The sequence below is a fragment of the Miscanthus floridulus genome, chromosome 3 (genome assembly GCF_019320115.1).
Source record: "Miscanthus floridulus cultivar M001 chromosome 3, ASM1932011v1, whole genome shotgun sequence".
In the NCBI taxonomy this organism is placed as follows: domain Eukaryota; kingdom Viridiplantae; phylum Streptophyta; class Magnoliopsida; order Poales; family Poaceae; genus Miscanthus; species Miscanthus floridulus.
The window spans coordinates 115032018-115053209 of record NC_089582.1 but is presented as its reverse complement, the minus strand read 5'-3'; the positions used below and the strand labels follow the sequence as shown (position 1 = coordinate 115053209).

Here is a 21192-nt window from a genome sequence, read left to right as displayed (position 1 = left end):
TCTGTGGTTGTGGTTGGTCGCCAGATTCAACATGAGGACCATATTCTGGCTTTGGTGTTCGACATAGTTATGCTATGATTATTTGGAGCATTGGTTGTATTGACCAAGACTGCTAGGCAAGAAAACCATAGGAGCAATTAGAGAGAATTTTTTATTTCAAAATTCTTTTAGGACCTGCTTGGTGATCCTAATTGAAAACAATATCTAGAAAGTGATTTCTATTTCATTACTAGATTATTTTTCAATTCCTCTCAATTTTTGAGAACCAAACAAACCTTTTTTTTTGCCGGGGAGAGAACCAAACAGACCTTATATGTAGTTTGAGGATGTACCACATCAAATGTTATATAATTCTCTGTTTCCTTCATAAAATTTTATAAATTCTATCAAAATGATTTTCAGGACAGAGGGAGTACGTACCTGAGTGCGCATAGAAATATTGCGTCCAATGAACCGTACGTACGTGTGCAAGGAGAAGAAGAGTTAAATACCGATATTTAGTATACATACACAGCAGTGTCACAGGTCAAATTTCTGCAAGTGCAGCGTGCAATTAACCAAGAGTATACGTACCGGTCGTACATAGACATGGCTACGTCTACGTGGGAAGCTAGGTCTAAAGCCTACGGACCCGGATGAGCAACTTCTCTCGCTCGTCAGTACGTACGGTATATATAGGACGATGAAAGCACGATCCATCGAAACATCAAACGAGCAAGTAGCAGTGCGCACGCCTTTCGCAATATATATATCATGTTAGAAAGAAAAAGAGAAAGCCTAGCAACTCTAACTAAATGTCCATAAGCATTCACATTTATTCTCACCAAACATGCTAGAAAAAAAAACACCTTAGAATTCTCACAAAGTGACAAAAATGGGAAAATATACATGGCCACTTATGCTAACGTGGCACACTTAAAGAGTGTAGTCTACGAGTTAAAATGTTTATTTTTCATAACATACAAAAGGAGAGAGTTAGTAAATATATAATAAGCGAAAGGGCTTCAACTCAATTTAAGAATAAAAAATCTGTGTCAACTAACAAGACTAAATGTAAAATTAAAATCTAAATTTGTGCTGCCATAGATTATGTCTCGCAAGATACTACACTGCGCTGATAGACACTAGTGTGAGGTGCAAATAGCTAGCTAGACTCGTCATGTCATCCATCACCTAGCTTTCATATATTCGTGCCCTCCTTAATATAAGGTCGGTTTGAAAAGTATTTTCTTGTCTAATCTAAGAGAGAAGTGAATGGAAGTCGTTTTAAAAAATAAGAGCAAAGGTGAAATGAATACAATGGATCTGAAGATGATGACGTTGATGCATGCATGCATGCCGCCGCTCGTGCAAGTCCAGTGACCTTTTTAGGCCTAGTTTAGATGTAATCGAATTCGCATCAATTCACATATGTTGGGGTAGATCGGAGTAGAACTTAAAGTAAATTCCACATCAATCCACTCCAACATATACCATATAGATTAAGGTAAATCCGACAGTATCCAAACAAGACCTTACTTGTTTTCCTGTTCTAAAGCAGAAGTCGAGTTTGTTATTTGTCCTCTCGATCCATGGATGTATCTAGTATATATCCGCTATACCGCTTATATTGCTGATGAAGCACGCATGCAAGTAACATGTACCGCCTGCGAAGCATCTACTACAGTAATACACTGTTTCCTATCTGAGCTATACGTACTTATATCAGTATATGTACGTGGGTACGGCACGTTGGCAGAATTCAGAAACGGTGAACGTACGTGCAGGGAAGATCGTCGCGGTACCTGAAACCTTGAGAGAGTATATAGCATATATTTCCAGTAACTGATCGATAATACCGATGGCAAGATCGAGTCTGATGGAGGCATGGAGCAGCTATCCTAGCTACTAGTTACGCCAATCGTCAGATCGAGAACCGGAGCTCCATCAATCTGCAAAGCTGCCCATGCATGCATGCTGAAGAAATTAACAATGGCCCGACCGGGCTACCTTTTGTTTGCAGCAGCAGTGCAGCGCCCAACAGCAGCGATCCATATGCGTTTGTGACTGTGTTCATCGATCTAATCGATCGATCGATCGACCATGCATGCAGGCCCTTAGCTTTTCCTCTCAGCGGGGGACTGATTCCTGAATCCTGATCAGCTTGCTAGCTGGCGTCTAAATTCTCGAGGCAATGACACAACCCTGGCCTGCCGGAACCAGCAGGACAGGGACAGGGAGGAGGGAACGAGAAAGGATGCAGCAGCCGAGCAGCGTCGCGGCTCTGCATGCATTCAGCTAAGCTTGACCGCTTGAGAGGATCGAAGCGGAGTGATCCCTGTATGTCTATTATCTCGGTCACCCGGACAAGAAGCAGTGTGTTCACGTGGATCAGAAGTTCAGAACATGCACAAGTAGCAGCTAGTACTGTTCCATATACAAGGAGAAAACCAAACAAGTCCATACGTACAATGTGTGTGTGTTCACGTGGACCTGCTACTCGTACTTGAAAATGACTGCGCAAGAACCTATACTGTATCATCAAATACACCTCTTAGAATAAAAGGGAAAAAAAGAATATATGTCTACACCTCTTCTTAAGAATAAAAGGAAAAAAGAAAGAACCCCGATGTACTCCGTAAAAAACATGAAAGGAAAACATATACTGTATCTTCAAATGGGGAAAACATATATACTAGTATATGTCTAGACCTCTTAAGAATAAAAGGGGAAAAAAGAACACCGATGTAAAAAAAAAAACATGAAAGGCCCTAGACTGACATGCATCGATCGTCGTGGACCGTGTAAAGGAATCTGCTGCTCTCCCTCTATACGCGTGGCAGGGGCAGGCGCCGAAAAGGCTCCCTGCTGCTGTACCGTAGCCGCGGCAGAGGCATGCGCCGAAAGGCTCCCCTGCCGCATTGTAGCCACAGCAGGGGAGGTGCTAAAGTCAGCCCTGCTGTCACATCTAGTCACTGTAGCAGCATGGCAGCCTGACATGTCTGTGTACTAGGATTAGATGGTTAGAGTTGTATATATAGCTTCGCACTGCAACTTAGTGAAAAGAGAGAGTTCAGTTTTGCCATCTCCTCTGCAGAGCTCTGGCCAACGCTGTGCTTGTGCTGTGTGTACGTGCTCTGTTCTCCCTCCCTCTTCTACCTTCAGCCGTAGTGTGTGTGCGAGAACGCCGGTGAGCGGTCGACCCACCCGTGCGGGAGATCTCAGGACCAACAACCGGTATCGGAGCCGTACAAGCGCTGTCGCCGGACTAACCGCTGGCGATTACGGACAGTTCGGAGATGCGCCCTGTTCGTTTGAACTTGTTTGGCTTATAAGTCGTACTTTTTCAGCCAACGAATAATACTTTTCTCTCACACTAAATCAGCTAACAGTACTTTCAGCCATGGCTTATCAGCCAAACAAGCCCAAACGAACAGGGTGATGGGCGACAGCAGCGGCGCTGCTGTGGGTGCCCAGCCACGACAGGATGTCGTCGTGCGCACGGTGCGGGAGGTCAGCGGCACCAGTTAGCCGACGCTAACTCACACCAACTATGGCGAGTGGGCGGTGACCATGAAGGTCAAGTTCAGAGCCCGACGGCTCTGGAATACCATTGATAAGGGCACCGACAAAGAAGAAGACGACATGTCAGCGTTGGAGGTTATCCTCGCTGCTGTGCCAGAGGAGTACAGGGAGCCGTTGGGGGCGAAGAACTCTGCTAAGAAGACGTTGGAGGCCATTGCAGCGATGCGGGCCGGCTTCGACCGCGCAAAGAAGGCGACGGCCCAGCTGCTGAAGCAGGAGTACGCCAACCTTAAGTTCAAGGATGGTGAGTTGATGGAGAACTTCTCCCTCCGCCTGCAGTTGTTCATCAGCAAGCTGAGGAGCCACGGCGTCACCATCGATGAAGAAGAGGTAGTCTCCAAGTACCTCCACTCCATATCAGTGAAGTACATCCAGATCGCTCTCTCCATAGAGACGATGTTGGACTTATCCACCCTCACCATTGAGGATGTGATAGGCGGTCTACGGGCGGTGGACAAACGCATAGAGCAGGCCACAGCAACAATGGATAGTGGCAAGTTGCTGCTGACAGAGGAGGAGTGGGCTGCCTGAATGAAGGAGAAGAAGTCCGGAAAAGCCTCCTCCAGCCACGGTGGCAATGGCAAGCGCCGCGGCAAGGCTTCTTCGGAGAAGAAGAAGAAGAAGGTCGACCCTAACGCCCACCGACACTGCAGGAAGACGGGCCATTGGGCAAAGGAGTGCCCAAATCGCAAGCCGGAGAAGAAGGCTGACGCTCATTTAGCACAGGCTGATGAGGATGATGAGGCCACTCTCCTGATGGTGACGTTCTGTGCACTGCACAACATTGAGGCCAAGGAGAAGGAAGAGGTTATGGAGGTGGAAGGGCACGACAAGGCTCTAAAGGCTGTCAACCTCGATGAACCACGCGCCCAAGTCCACCTCAGATGTGTGGGCAGCGAGCAAGAGCAGCGGTGGTACTTGGACTCCAGCTCCAGCAGCCACATGACGGGCTCCAAGAAAGCCTTCTCTGAGCTCGACGGCAACATGACCGGCATGGTGAAGTTCGGTGATGGCTCAAGGGTGGCGAACTGAGGGCGCGACACCATCATCTTCAGGTGCCAGAATGGCGAGCACCGCGCGCTGATGGATGTATATTATATCCTGTAGCTACATTTAAGCATCATCAGCATTGGCCAGCTAGATGAGGGCGACAGTAAGGTACTGATCAAGGACGGCGTCCTCAGGATCAGGGTCCGAGAGCAGCGGCTTCTTGCCAAGGTGAAGCAGTACCTGCTCGACTTGAAGGTGGAGCGGCCCATCTGCTTGGCTGCATGGCACACAGAGGAGCCATGGCTGTGGCATGCCTGGTTCGGCCATCTCAGCTTCGACGCGCTCGGTCAGCTAGAGAAGATGGTCTGAGGGTTGCCCCACATCAAGCACATAGGCGAGCTGTGTGATAGCTGCCTAGCCAAGAAGCAGAGGAGGCTGCCGTTGCCAAAGGTGGCCAAGTATCGCATGGCGAACGCTCTCGAGCTCGTCCATGGCAATCTATGCGGGCCAATCAAGCCAGCCATAAACGGTGATCGATGGTACTTCCTCTTGCTCATGGATGATTGCAGTCGCTATATGTGGCTACAACCCCTAATGAGCAAGGACGTGACGACAGAGGCGATCAAGAGGTTCCAGGCGTGGGTGGAGGCGGAGTCCTAAAAGAAGCTACGCGTGCTGAGGACAGATCGTGGCGATGAATTCACTTCGGTGGAGTTCGCTACGTACTGCGTGGATCAGGGTATGGTGCGACACCACACCACACCGTACTTGTCATAGCAGAATGCGTGGTGGAGTGGCGGAACTAGACGGTGGTCGGTATGGCTCGATCCATGATGAAGGCCAAGAGCATGTCGGTAAGGTTCTAGGGTGAGACGGTGATCATGGTGGTGTTCATCCTCAACTGCGTGCCCACAAAGGCCCTGAAGGGCGTGACACCATTCAAAGCTTGGTATGGGCGCAAGCCGAGCGTGTCCTTCCTCTAGACATTCAGCTACATCAGCCATGTCAGGAAGACAAAGTCGGTCCTCACCAAGCTAGAGGACAGGAGCACACCGATGGTGGTCCTAGGCTACGAGGAAGGTACCAAGGTGTACCAGCTCTACAACCCACGCGGAGGCAAGGTGGTTGCCTCACGTGACGTCGTGTTTGACGAGAAGGCATCCTAGGACTAGGATAGTCCGGGCACGGGGGAAGCTGGCGGCTTCACCAGCACCTTTATCATCAAGTACTTGGTCATCCATGGTGGTGGAGACGCTAGAGAGGAGGTGCCGACCACTCTAGCAACAGAGCCGAGCACTCCTAAGGCGGTGTCGAGCACTCTAGGAGTGGTGCCGAGCAGTCCTACAATGGTGCCGACTACTCCAGGATGGGTACCAAACGCTCCCGTAGCGAAGCTAAGAGGTCTTGTAGTGGTGTCGACCACTCTAAGACTAGTGCCGAGCACTCCTATAGTGGTGCCAACCACTCTAGGAGTAGTGACTGTAAGTGCATGTAGCCCTTTATTGGGTTTTGGTGAATTGAATGACAACACTATTAAAGGTATAACAAGTTTGCTAAGTGTTGAACAGGAAATTGAGTTTATTGCATACACTTGTGGACTGTGGAATGAGAAGTGTATATAGGTTCAACAAGAAGGCAAACTTGATGATATTCCTCAAAATGTTCAAATCAAGGCCAAAATTGTGTATTGTTGTGTTGGAAGATCACGAAAATAATATAGTTCAAGAGAAAGACAACAATGCAAATGGAGTTGATGAAATAGCTTATATGTTGAGGAATATGATAGTATCATGAGAAAGCAAGCATATTTGGCAAATGTTAAAAGAGACATGAGTTGATGATTTTAGATTGGTCTCAATAATGGCTTGCTTTGCATGAACAAGAAGAATTTGATAGTGGATTAGCTTTGATCAAGGACTGGAGAATGAGTCAAGAATGCATAAGTGAAGAAATTCCAAGCAAAGGTTTAAATGACAAAGGACACAACTCATACTGGATATAAGTCGATCTCTATGTTGGTTTGCTTGTATGGATAAAGATTTGGCAAATCACTTTGCATTGCTTTGATCAAGCTAGAAGTATGAAGATAGATATTGAAGTGAATATTAGGAGTGTCAAGCCAAAATGAAGAGGATATAAGGAATCATGAATTGGCTTGACCATATTGATGTTGATTCATATATGTCTTTATGTGAATCAAACTAAAGTTTGATTGATCTCAACATTCATATCTAGAAGATATTCTAGGAGGGAATTTATATTTGAGGATGCTACATAAAACGGAGGAGCCCCCAATTATAAACGTAGATGGCTTCAAACTCAAAGGAGATTTAAATTCTTTTATATTTTGAATTTGAGTATAGAAAAAGCCGTACTATAAAGGGGGACACAATGCTTAAGCTAATATGTGCTACCAAGTGCTCAAACAACCACATACATCCTTAGATTCACAGCCAAGACAGTCTACACTTCACTATTACCCTTACTGTCTTGCGTGGTGCGGCACTGCCATACTTGAAGAGAGGCATTGCCGCACTTGAGCCGCGGCACAAGGAAGTTAGCGCCCATGTTGACTTTCCCGGATGACTCGAAACGTATTAAAAGGTCTCACCCGACCCTAAGGCCGCGGGTTCCGTCTCGCCCGACCTCGAAGCCACGGGCTCCGTCTCGCCCGACCTCGAGGCCGCGGGCCCTGTCTCGCCTGACCCCTTGGGTGCGGGCTCCATCTCGCCTGACCCCAAAGTCGCGAGCTCTGTCTCACCTGACCTTGAGGCCGCGGGCTCTATCTCGCCCAACCTCTTGGGTGGAGTGATCGTTGGGGGCTAGGGGTATATATACCTTTCTCCTTCCTCCCCAATGGCTCTCTGTCTCTTCTTCCTCACTGTAGCACTCCACTCATCTAGCTTGTTCAAGAACATAAGAGAGCCTCAGGTGGTTTGTAATCACCCCAAACAGCTAGTGAAATCACCCCTCATCTCAAGAGTTCATTCTCTTGACTTAAGAGTGAGGAAAGGGTTGAAAGAGACCCAAAGCCTTTGTGGCAACCGCAACAACATGGACATAGGCAAGCCTTAGTGGCGAGCTAAACCATGGGATAAATCGATGTGTCACTTGTGTTCTTGTGATTTGCATTGCTATACTTGTATTTGTGGTGATTCTAGGGTTTGGTCCCGATCTACTTGCTCATGCACTTCCGCCAACATCTTGGTGGTGGAATAGGCTCTATACTATCCTAGGAACATCAGTAATTTGCTCGATCTACTTTTCCTTGGGTAGTTTTTGAATTGTAGTTCGAGCTTGTCTATAGGAGCAGCAGTGCCGCACTTTTAGTGAGGCAGTGCCGCAGTACGGCATGCTGCACCTTAGGAGCAGCAGTGCCACACCTACAATTTAACTTCCACTATGAGTTTGTTTTAAATAGACCTATTCACCCCCTCTAGGTGACATCAAGGTCCTTTTAGTGACAAGCGGTCCAGGAGTAGTGCCAAGCACTGAATCTAGGCTGCCAAGCACTCTAGGTGTTGTGCCAACCACTCCGATGGAATAATGGACTCCATCAACATCGATCGAGTTTGCCTCACCTCCAAGCGACATCACCAAATTCATGGATGCCTTCCACGATGGTGAGGAGGTGTGGTTCCACAGGCTAGACGACATCATCAGTGGCATAGGGTTCTCAGGCCTAGCGGGTCAGCTGCTCAATGACCTAGAGCTACTTCTCATCAGTGCAGAAGAACCACCCACATTCGCGCTGGCCAAGCACGATGAAAATTGACGACGGGCGATGCAGGAGGAGATCAAGGCGATCGAGGAAAACGAGACTTGGAAGCTTATCGATCCACCTCTAGGATGTCGTCCGATTGGCCTGAAGTGGGTGTACAAGGTTAAGCAGGACGAGCGCGGCGCCATTGTCAAGCACAAGGCGCGCCTCATCGCCCGAGGCTTTGTCTAGCGTGAGGGCATCAACTTCAAGGAAGTCTTTGCACTGGTAGCGCACATGAAGTCTATTCGACTGCTGTTGGCTTTGGCAGTAGCGAAGGACTAGCACGTCCATCACCTGAACATAAAATCGGCCTTCCTCAATGGTGAGCTGGCAGAGACGGTCTTCATCAGGCAACCTCTAGGTTTTGCCATCAAAGGAGCAGAGCACAGGGTGCTTCGACTGCGTAAGGCGCTCTACGGGCTGCGGCAGGCCCCGCGAGCGTGGAATGCCAAGCTTGATGCCACGCTGGGCGAGCTTGGGTTCATGTGGTGCGCAACTGAGCACGCGCTCTACACATGGTGATGGGGAAAGGAGGAGCTCGTCGTCGGTGTGTATGTGGATGACTTGATCACCACTAGCGCGTGTGCGGAGGACATCGATAGCTTCAAGCGTGAGATGGCGGCTCGTTTTTGAATGAGCGATCTTGGCGCACTCTCCTACTACCTCAGTATTAAGGTGAGACAGGGGAAGGAGATGCTCATGCTCGGTCAGAGCGCATACGCCTCGAAGCTGTTGGAGCGGAGCAGCAGGGTTGAGTGCAAGCCGTGCGTGACTCCGATGGAGGAGCCGCTGAAGCTGACGAATGCTAGTACCGTGGTGAAGGTAGATGCAACACTAAAAGCTCTAGTTTGGTTTTGGTGAATTGATGAAATCCTAAGTGCTAACCTAGTTTATCAAAGTGATTATAAGATAGGTGGCACATTCTAAGTGATGAAACAAATGAAGATCATAACATTATGATGGTGATGCCATGATGATGATCACATGCTTGGACTTGGAATAAAAGAAAGAAAAACAAAAAGCTCAAGGCAAAGGTGAAATTGATAGAAGTTTTTTGGTTTAGTGATCGAGACACTTAGAGAGTGTGATCATATTTAGGATCGATAGCCGTACTATTAAGAGGGATGAAACTCGTATCGAAATGCGGTTATCAAAGTGCCACTAGATGCTCTAACTCATTAGCATATGCATTTAGGATCTAGTGGAGAGCTAACACCCTTGAAAACATTTGTGAAAATGTGATAACACATGTGCACAAGGTGATACACTTGGTGGTTGACACATTTGAGCAAGAGTAAAGAAGATAGAGTTGAAAGGGAGTTAGTCGCGCTGGTCACAGAGTGACCGGATGCTTTCGGTATAGAGAGCGGATGTGTCCGGTATCAATGACCGGACTCTAGTTCAGTAGAGTGACCGGACGCTGAGGTGTTATTGTTCAGTGTCTGGTCAATGTGAGTTAGCTCGGTTCAGGTTTGCAGAGAAGCGACAGGACCGTCCGGTCACCATACCGGACGCGTTCGATATGAACCAGCTAGTCGAGTTTCAGAACTAAAATTGATCGAACTCTGGGAGCATCCGGTCCGGTGTGACCGGACGCGTCCGGTCGGCCTAGAGTGACTCTGGGAGCTCTCTAGACATGTCCAAATGCTGAGTCTCCTACATCCGGTCCAGTGTGATCGGACACATCCGGTCGGCCCAGAGCGGCTCTAGGAGCTCTCTGGACTCGACCGGATGCTGCCCATCCTGTGTTCGGTCGTCCACACCGGACGCGTCCGATCGCATGGGACTCATGGCAGCAACGGCTACTTTATTTAAATGGGACATGTGTCGGTCAGGCAGCGACTGGACACGTCTAGTCGCCACGCCGGACGCGTCCGGTATACACGACCGGTGCGTCCGGTGCACACGACCTATGCGTCCGGTCAACGCGCAGTCAGCCCCATAATTGAGCCAACGACTCTATTGTTTGGGGGTGTCTATAAATACCGTTTGGCCGGCTCTAGCTCACTCTCTTGGTCATTTGGATTGACATAGCAACCTTGTGAGCTTAGCCAAAGCCCTCTCACTCATCTCCATCATTGATTCATCATCTTTGTGAGATTGGGAGAGAATCCAAATGCATTGCTTGAGTGATTGCATCTAGAGGCACTTGGTATTTGTGTTTTGTTGCGGGATTCACTTGTTTCACTTAGTGATTGCCGCCACCTAGACGGTTTGGAGCAGCGAGGATCATCGAGCGGAGGGTGGTGATTGTCTTCGGCTCTGATCATAGTGATTGTGAGGGGTCTTGTGCCTTCTCCGGTGGAGTGCCGAAATGTAACTCTAGTGGATTGCTCGTGTCATTGAGTTACCTTACTTGTGGGTAGGTTCTTGCGGTGTCCAATTGTGTGGACGAGGTTCGTGTAACACCTCTTAGCCGCTGAACCACTAAGTATTGATCGACACAACGGGGACTAGCGTGCCGGCAAGCACGTGAATCTCGAGAGAAAAATTGATTGTTTCTTGCCCTTTGGTATTCTCTCGATGATTGAGTTAGTATTCATCTTGTGATTGATTCACTCCTCAACGCGGCGGTATGATCACCTCACTTACTCATTTATATTCCCGCAAACTAGTTGTAACAAGCTCTTTAGTGTAACTAGAATTGAGAGCTTGCTTTGTAGTTTAAGTTCATCTAGTGGAGCTCTTTAGTGTAGCAAATATGATAGCTCTTAGTGAGTAGTGACTTAGTAAATTGAGTGTCTAATGATCATAGTATCTAGAATTATTAGATAGGTGGCTTGCAACCCTTATAGAGCTAGAACAAGTTTGTTTTTCGCTATTTGTTATACTAATCAAATTGTTCTAGTTGGTTTGTAGATTTTTAAATAGGTTATTCACCCCCTCTAGCCATATTAGGACCTTTCAAACACTCTACCGGAGCATCGTCGGCGGTCTGCGCTACCTAGTCCACACGAGGCCGGACATTGCGTTCGTCGTGTGCTATGTCAGCCGCTTCATGGAGGATCCCCGAGAGGATCACTGGCCGCGGTGAAGCGGCTGCTGCGCTACGTCAAGGGGATGGTGGATCAGGTGATCGTCTTCCCCAAGACCGGTGGAAGTGGGCTACAACTCACTGTGTTCAGCGATGCAGACATGGCGGAGGACATCGATGGACGGCGGAGCACCTCTGGCGTGCTCGTCTTCCTCGGGTCGTCTCCAATCTCATGGTTGTCGCTGAAACAGAAGGTGGTGGCGTTGTCCACGTGCGAGGCGGAGTATGTGGCGACGGCCACAGCGGCGTGCCAAGCTGTGTGGCTGCGCCGACTGCTGGGCGAGCTGACCGGTGTGGAAGCTCACCCACCAGCACTGATGGTGGACAACCAGCCCGTCATCATCCTCGCAAAGAATCCAGTTCTCCACGACCGGAGCAATCACATCGACGTCAAGTTCTACTTCCTCAGAGACTATGTCGATGGATGGCAGATCGTCATCGAATTTGTTGAAACTGGTCGGTAACTCGCGGACGTCCTCACCAAGCCGCTCAGCCGTTTTCGGTTCACGGAGCTGAAGAAGATGATCGGCATAGTGGAGGTTCTAGAATTAGCAGCAGGATTAGAAGAAGAATTATAAAGTAATATGCTGCTCTCTCTCTCTCTTTACGTGCGGCAGGGGTAGGCGCCGAAAGGGTTCCCTGCTGCTGTACTGTAGCCGCGGCAGGGGCAAGCGCCGAAAGGCTCTCTTGCCGCACTATAGCCATAGCAGGGGAGACGCTAAAGTCAGCCCTGCTGTTACATCTAGTCACTGTAGCAGTATGGTAGCCTGACATGTCTGTGTACTAGGATTAGATGGGTAGAGTTGTATATATAGCTTTGCACTGCGACTCAGTGAAGAGAGAGAGTTCAGTTTTGCTATCTCCTCTGCAGAGCTTCGGCCAACGCTGATGCTTATGTTGTATATGTGCGCTCTATTCTTCTTCCCTCTTCTACCTCTAGCCATAATATATGTGCGAGACTCACTCATACGGGAGATCTCAGGACCAACAGACCGTCCAGCGTCTGCATGCATGCGTGCAGCCACACTCAAAAGCCCGTCCTGATGACCGCACTGCCAGGAAGATCCCTTGTGCCACTCCCACCCTGATGGTCACAAGTATCTTTACTGTCAGTGTCACATGGTTTTTACTTGCAGTTAATGACGCAGCTACTTTGTAGGTGATGTTGCAGGCAGGGGGCTGAAGAAGCTCAGAAACCAGAAGCGCATGATGGAGCCCATATCTCAGGCTCTCATCAGTCGTCAACCACGTTTGAGTTCTCCATTATGACGACCCAGGACCAGGATAAGGACCAGGATCAGGATTCAGGACCAGTGTGCAGGTAAATTTGATTTACTTCTATCCTCAACTTCCACAAAATCTCATAACCTTCTGTTGCTACGCATCAGAAGAATGCTTAGCCTGCATACAGTAAAGTAGTTCACAAACAAACTGTAACCTGTTCATACTGCTTCAGCAGATAGGACTAGAGATTTTTATCTCTAATACCAGATAGGACTAGAGATACAACCTTGCTTTACAAATTCTTCATTCACATATTATTACTGGCCAAAGTTAAAAAAAAAATTGCCTGGCCTGAATTCAAAGATGACATATTTCTTTCTTTCTTTCTTTCTTTCTTTCTTTCTTTCTTTCTTTCTTTCTTTCTTTCTTTCTTTCTTTCTCGTTGGAACGACTATGGAGCTGCTTCCGACCTGCTACTGCTATGTGTCCCTTTACAAGAGTCCTATTCTAATTAGTCCCTCTCACTTCTAATAATATTGTACAAAGGGAGAAATCAAATTAAACCTCTTGGTTGGCCAGACCACCCCATGATAGTACTATGATCAAGCCGTTTAGCCTTTTAAACATCAGTGTAAACACTACACACATCGTTTTCGTCTAATCGATCATTTATTCTGCTTAATTAGCGGTTTATTCTCAACCTTTTAGAAAAACATTGACTACGACACAAGCCAACTCTGCCAGATGCTCCTTCGTGCTCTGAGGTTTTATACCCGAAAAAAGTTGCTACCTAAAGTGGGGTACGCAAAAGTTTTTTACATACTACTCAACTTGGGCACAAAATAGGAATTAGAAAAAAAAGGATCAGGCCCTACTCACATGACCATATCAATATGCTGAATTGCTGATTGACGTTTCTTCAATTGTTTCATCCTATTACAACAAGGGACACCGGGGCCCTTTCTTACCACAGCCAATATCCATTAATAGAGAAGTAATGATTTGGTCTTATCATCATCATCTCTCTCTCTCTCTCTCTCTCTCTCTTTCCCATTCGTCTCCCCTCCCCAGCTACTTGTGTATATAAGCCAATGGCAAGTCGCCATTGAACTCCATCTTGTTGCTTCCGAACTCCTCCTTGCCAAGAAAACTACACTGAAAAGCAGTAGGGTGCTGGTGGTTGACAAATGGCAAGCTTCCCGCACCTCACGCAGATGGAGCATGGCCTAGCCGGTGCCTCCCATGGCACGCCGAGCTTCTTGTTCTGCCATGGCGCAGCCACGGCAGATTCAGCCTCGCTGGAGACCTCATCTGGTGTTCTCGACACCTCCCCACAAGGCACTGCTTCTGACGACAAGAAGGCCAGGAAGCCCAGGGAAGATAGTGCCAGCTTCAGCTCTGCTCACTCCAAGGTAGTTTTAGTTCACCACAAGATTACTGGTGCATGTAAGAAGATAACTTCAGCATTCTCCGAAAAAAATGTTTCATAAATCATAACTTCTAACACAGAATCTGTTTTTTCTTGATGAAGATTAGTTCTCATTAAACACTAGCGCAACGTTTGATCATAACTTTTACAACAGAAGATTACAGTTCTTGAATCTTGATAGAAATTAGTTTCATGAACATGTGGCTCACAGTTTACTGATCTTGTGTGGCTGAACAATCAGGACTCAAACTCAAAGGAAAGCACCAAAAAGAAGGGAGAAAAAAGAGACAGAAGCAGCAAGGAGTTAGATGAGGAGCCCAAGGGGTACATACATGTCAGGGCAAGGAGAGGGCAAGCAACAGACAGCCACAGCCTTGCAGAGAGGGTACTGTGCACGCCTGCGTATTTTCACCGCCATCTTGCTGCTGTTGACTCGTGTAGATTTAGCTTGGCTGTTTGGGCCTCCTTTTGCTCATCTGTTCTGCCATTTTCCTTCAGGTGAGGAGGGAGAGAATCAGTGAGAGGATGAGGGTGCTGCAGGCCCTGGTCCCTGGCTGTGATAAGGTTTATTTTGTAACCAATCAAATAAACTACTCTTTGCATCTTAATGCATGACACTATTTTTTAGAGGGAAATATGCTTTTTTTTAATGCAGGTCACTGGAAAAGCCCTCATTTTGGATGAGATCATCAATTATGTGCAGTCCTTGCAGAACCAAGTTGAGGTGATACACATGGCAAATAAATAAATAATAACACTAGATTAGATGATACATGTTGAGACCTTTTTTAGTTAGAAAGATGTAACTAACTGGAAAGTCCACTTGCTTCTTGATTGCGTTGCAGTTCCTTTCCATGAGGATTGCTTCCCTGAGCCCTGTGCTGTATGGGTTTGGCATTGACAGTGATGCTTTCAGTGACCATACTCCAGTATGCAACATCTCACAATCTCTGCGCCTCAACCATATATATCACCTCTTGTATGTCATGGTGTTCACAAAACCACAAACTTCCAATTCACGTGTTTTTTCCCCCAGAAAATCGAAGGAATGCTCCACCATGAGGCGCTTGCAATGCCTGGCTCTGTCCTGAACAGACCTCCATCTGAAGGTATCATGGACACGCACACCTCCACCTCCTCCCCATCGTACGAGGTCCACGGCGATGGCGGCACCAGCATCTCTTTCCCTCAGGTTTGCCTTCTGCTCATTTCCCTCTGCCACATGATCGTTCAGGATTCAGCTCCAAACAAAGTATGGTGATTAGCTTAGTCTGATCTGTCTACATAATATCTTCAGGACAATGGCAGCTACATGGTGCAAACAGTAGACGAGCCAAGGCAAGAGCTGTTCAATCAAGTGCTGTTCAGTAACCACATGTGCTCTTTCCAGTAGGGAGAGAGAGCGAGTGAAAGGACGACAGGTAATGCAGCAAAATTCGGTGGAGCCATGTTTGTGTCTTTAATAACTATGTGATGTGATAATAACTTAGTATATATATCCTGCAGAATGTATATATCTTTATCAAATTTATTTAATTTTAAATAACTATATTTTCCTTTTTTTCTTGTTTTTAAAACTTGCAGGAGGCAATAATGTTGAGATCTATGGTGGTGGAAGCTGCCACCAGACGAGTTTGTGATGTTGGACGCAATCCATCCCCTTGTCTGGTGGCCGTAACGGGGACCTGCAGTAGCTAGCATTAGCAGTAGTAGCGGTAGACTTGGTTGCATATTGTTAGATTTGAAGTCTCTGTCGGTATCGCCTCATCTAGGCAACGTTGCTCTTGGGCTCTTCCCAAGGGTTGCATGCATGCTATTGTACTCTCCACTTGCTTGGAACAAGAAAAAAAATCATTTGTTCATACACAAGGTCAATTTGTGCTCCCTCAACTCTGAATAACTTTTTTCTTCTTCTTTGGAATAGGCAGCGAGAGCTTTGCCGAGAGAAAAAAGAGAGAGTACAAAACAGGATTGGTCCCAAAGAGACAACTCTGAATAACTTTAACTTCAGATATTTACGGAATTAGAAATGGAAAGCAGTTTGTTTACTCGATCGTGAAATGTTCCAAACCCTTTTTAACCTACTAGCGGCTGCTAGAATAGTGTACTGGATATGGATGAGTAAATGTGTGTGTACCACTGGGTACTGGTCCCTGCACTGCACGGACAATTAGTTGGCTGAGCTCTGATTCTAATTTTCTTCAGATTGGCGCTGTACCTCAAGAACAATTTGCAAAAAAAGTCTGAACTGAAGGCAAGGAGACGCACGCCGTTTATTCTGATCCACCGGCATTGTTCGCGGAAGCCTTAATTTAACCACGTCGTTGGGTTCACAGAATAGAGACCAAACACAACCATCATGCCGGCCCTCACTTCTAGTCTACCTAAATGGCTGGTAAATTATTCCATGGACCATTAGGTGGAAAGAAACAAGCAATCAATATGCCAATTTCTTGGTGACGAAAACATCATGAACAAGGTAAAATTATTTATCTACAAGCAAGGTTTTAAATCTCTGGCTATAGCTGCCACTATAGCTGTTTGAGACAGATGAAACTATTTGTGTCTATGTACAAAGCTGCTATAGCCTAATCTGGCTCCGCTATTAGCTGTTTTAGACGTTATCTGCTAAACGACTTAGCCAGAGATTTAAAAAATTGTCTACAAGTCGAGGGAATATAATAGGTGGACAGCCTAGCTTTGCAGCAGCAAACGCAAATCAATCATCTGAGATCTGTCAGTACTCAGTAGCTAGTGCCGGTTGGCCACTTGAACGATGCAAACTACTCGGTGCCGTGTCGACTGCGGTGCCATCCTGATGATCGAAGCGCGTGGACGAATAATCCCCACGGCCGTCCAATCAGGCACTACTAATCTCACGCGGTCGCCACCTAGCAGCACGTCAACTCGGCGTCCCGACCGCGCGACACGGCGACGGAGTCGGTAACGACGGCGACGGCGACGCTGGACAGCGACGGCGATCACCACCTCTGCGGCTCTGCCCGGACCCACCGCCGGCCCTGTGCCGGTGACGCCGGAAGCAACGAGGCTGACACGGTGACACTTAAGTCGCTAACGCGCGGCAGGATCGACCGATCGGTCGATCGATCGCGAGCCCTATACGGATTGACGTCGATGGAAGTGACACAGAGGCCGTTGTTTCGTGTCCGACTCCGAATGATGTCGACGAGCAGCGATGGCGACACGCATGGCGGCATCCGGCATGCATGAGCTCGCGCCGGGGCCGGTGGCAGCGCGGGAGCCGGCACGGCCGCATGGGCCTAATGCGTGGCCGTGTCCAGGAGCGGTCGCTGCCCCCCAGCTCGCGTTGTCAGGGACCCGGCCGGTCCGATTGAGGCTGGCTCGCAAGGGACACGCTACTATATGACCTAATCACGCAGTCTGCTTCGTCTTGTCTCTCGATTAAAAGTGTGCCTGATAGATGACTTCCGTGGGCCAACGAACAATAACGATCCTGTAATAACGTGTGAACGGTATCTTAGCTAGCGCATTAGTGATCAGTGCTGGCTATTCCTAGCTAGGGTGGTCTCATGTGTCATTCACATGTCTGTAGGGCAGCAATGCATGCAACCCAGGCAGGCATCTGACTGCATTTTGATTTTGTATATGCACATGGTTTCTGCGCTTATAAGTCGGCTGAAGCTGATTTGTTACGAGAGAAAAACATTGTTCTATGACTGATAAACCGGGTTGATAAGTTCAAGAAAACATGGTTTGCAAGCTTTCGATTTGTTTTTGTTTTAGTAAAAAATACAAGGGTTGGACATGCATGTTTGTGGATTGGGATCGGAAGACCCTACAGGCTTAATGTATGAATATGACTAAAGAATCGAAGGTGTATTGTTTACTCTATCCAGGCATATGCACGCACGCATGCGTAAATAAATGTAAACGTTCCAGGATCGGAGGCCATGCTGCATTGCCTCCCTGATTCAGTGATTCTTGTCAGTTTTTCACAGCCTGCAAATTCACGCATAGGTCATGTACAATGCAGAGGCTCCTGTAAAAACGTTTGAAAGGAGAGAGAGAAAAATGTCAGCAAGCGTCTGTCAAGGTGCTGAACCTACAGTGTAAAAACGCTTGCAAGGACGCTTAACTTGTCCAGTTAACTTAAGAGCCCCTGTTAAGCATTTTTTTCTTACAATGGCAACACCATCTGAGCCATCAAATACTCCGGCTGTTGAGGTAGTTTCGAGACTTATCTCGAGCCCCCGGCTCCTGGGGATCACGCAAGAGTCGCTCCTCGCGCCGCCGCCTCGCGAAGCGTCGCATCCTTCCGCGAGCGCCCCAAACCGGACACGCTGGACTCCACCGTGGAAGGAAAACGGAATACCGGTCCAAAACGGCCCGTAGGCGCCCGGCGTTGTACGTGGCCAAGTTTCAGCGTTCGTACGGCTCGGTCAAAACGATCCAGCGGCAGCGGGTAGGCCGCCATGATTCCTGCCACTCCTGCTGCTGCTGCTAAAGCCACGCGCATTACATTTGCTGTGGCCTGTGACAGCAGCTGCCGCAAGCACAGTAACCTGAATCAATTCAGACGCATTAACGCAAAAGGCTGTAGTGCTGCAACTGCAAGATCAACCACAGTCGCACCTTGCAAAGAGCCGACTCATTCAATGCCACGCAAAGAAAGAGCAGACTAATTTAAGAGACAATTAAAGCATGAGGCTTTTGGTTTGTCCAATCGGGGTTTGTTAATTACTCGTAGCGCCGTCGCTTTACGCTGTCAGCTCAGAGCAAGCATAGTAATTGGTTGCAGGTGGACTGTGTGCTGAGGTAGTGAGGTAGAAGAGAGAGGAGAAACGAGTTGTAAGCTTACAATCGGCTTAGACACACGAACGAAGAAACTCTCAAACAGGCCATGTATTAATACTGAAGATGTAACTGTTGTATGGAATGGGCTGAGAGACGAGGATTCGTATTAGCCTCGCTCTCAAGCGAGATGGCAGGCGGTGAGGCCTCGCTTCTCGATGGACCGGACCGATCCTCCTCCGGCCACCCGACTCCCATTCCGCCCTGCCGCCGGTCAGCGAGATGCCTCATGGCGGCCTGGCTGGGTCAATCCTCCTCCATCGGCGTCCCGTCGGGACGTCCATCGGCCAGCCAGCCAGCCATGCCATAGCCGATCGAACAGTGCCCGCACTCCCCGTCGCTGTCCTTGTCCCACTCGGACAGCTCCAACCGATCACAGCGAGAGCAGCTACTGTACATCCGAATAAAGCATCTTCAGATCACTGCAGTACACCACCCGATCGATCTCCAGCGCCCCCATCGGTCGCGTCGCATGGACACTAGCTGGTCTGAGGCCCGCACGCAGCCGCGGGCGATGGGATGCATGCACGAACGCACACGGGTACCATGCAGTGCGGCAGCAAGGGATGGTCGTTGAGGCGAGGATCCAGGTGCATGCCGAGAGACCGATCGATCGATCCCGCGCGGGGGCCGGGCGCGCTCCCAACCCTACCAGCTGCCAGTCTACCACCACCACCTGCCACTGGAGGCTGGACGGACATGGACGCATGGACCCCGGGCCGCCGGCTGCATGCGTGCGCTACCTCCCATCGGCTCCGTCCCACACCCACGGCGTCGCGCAGGCGCAGATATGGCAGGTGGCGACGGCGGTGTGTCGAGGAGTGGCGGGGGCAGGGGCGGCTTGTCTTCTCGCCGCAGCGTTTGGGACCGGGCGCCGGCGAGATTTGGGCGTGCATGCATGCACGCACGAGCATGACCGGATGACCCTGGCCGGGTGGGGCCTGAGGGTGACACGGACGCGACCGCGCGAGGCTTTTGGATGGAGCCGTTTGTAACTGGTGTCTTCTTGTTTGGCCTTGCGTTGCGTCTGGTCTGGTGGGTCTCTCGTTGTCCTAGGATCGCTATGCCAGTACGTGTTGCCACCGGGTTCGCCGCCCGCGGTCGCCAGCTTTTACTGTCTGGTTTCAATTCAAACGCTGGAGCTGGAATTTCATATCAATTCCCATTCCAACTTTGGATGTTCGTGTGTGTCCAGAATAAATTGGGGGTGCGAGCAAACAATGCTACGGTTTCTAGACAAGCATCTATTGATGCTCGTGGTAGAGGGGCGGCCGATGCTGCAACAAGTGGTCACGTTATTCAGAGATCAGCTGCAATCGGCCTGCGATGCGGCGATGCCAATGCAGTGCCATGCCATGGCTCGATGATCTATCTATCTATCCATCCGTCCGTTCGTCATTTATGACGTGGACCCGGCCGCGAGGCAGTCGCGTTACCGGCCACAACGGCAAGTAACCGACCTGCTGCCTGCGCCGGCCGCCACTCAATACTACATGCTGGGTACCAGTACAGGTACGCCAGCTTTTGGCGCTACGGCCGCGCGCAGCGCCTTGGACGCCGGGAGCGCAAAGCGTTCCACGGCCAGGCACGCCCCCTGCGGCACGGACGCAGACGGACGGACGGACGTGCCTGCACTGCGTGGTCCGGCACGGTGGGCGCCCGCGCGCGGCCGTGGCCCGGGCTGGCATGGCGCGCGGGCGCGGCACATGAGCCGGACCAGGCCGTGCGGTGGGTGGATTCGTTCACCGCTTGCTGCGGGCTGCGCGCGGCGCCTTTTACTTCCTTGCCCTGTTGCGTTGCCCGTCCCCTGCCTGCCTCCCACGTCTCTGCGCCGTGTTCCAGGCGGCAACCGGCAAGGCCGGGGCCGCGCGGCTGCTGGTGGGTGGTCACTGATCACCGCCGGCCCGCCCGCCGCACTGGTCCCCTGGTGGCCTTGGTCTGTTGTAGGCCGCAGCACGTGTTGCCCAACCATTTGCTCGCCGACTAGAAAGCCACGACGCTAGCTTCAGAGCTCAGCAGTTCCGTAGCACGACGTTTTCCAACAGACAAACACGAATCTGCAATCCCCATTGAAAAGAGAAAGGCCACGGATAAATTCCGATCATTGCGCCCAGTCCAAATGATTTCAGTTGCTCGTGTGAACCACACGAACAGTTTCGGTTGATACTGATACGTAACACAAATAGGCTCAGATTTTCTGAAGCAGTACGCAGTGCTTTCGGGTACATTCAGAGCGCCAGACCGAGCAGGACTGCAGCAGTCGTCAGTCGGCACGGCTGACGCTGAAGAGAAGTGAAGCTTTCAATGCGAATCACGCTTGACATGCATCCAACAAACCAGTGGTCACATGATACT

The 21192-nt window shown here is 49.3% G+C and overlaps 1 protein-coding gene across 1 annotated transcript; it reads left to right on the top strand.

Moving 5' to 3' along the window:
- The first annotated feature begins 13673 nt into the window (after positions 1-13673).
- On the top strand, positions 13674-15895 carry LOC136546581 (transcription factor BC1-like). The gene is made up of 8 exons (XM_066538556.1): positions 13674-13987; positions 14246-14389; positions 14503-14568; positions 14660-14728; positions 14850-14933; positions 15041-15196; positions 15302-15425; positions 15589-15895. Exons 1-7 carry the CDS (start codon positions 13763-13765, stop codon positions 15395-15397), a joined length of 840 nt encoding a protein of 279 aa, XP_066394653.1. The 5' UTR covers positions 13674-13762; the 3' UTR covers positions 15398-15425; positions 15589-15895.
- The last annotated feature ends 5297 nt before the right edge of the window (positions 15896-21192 follow it).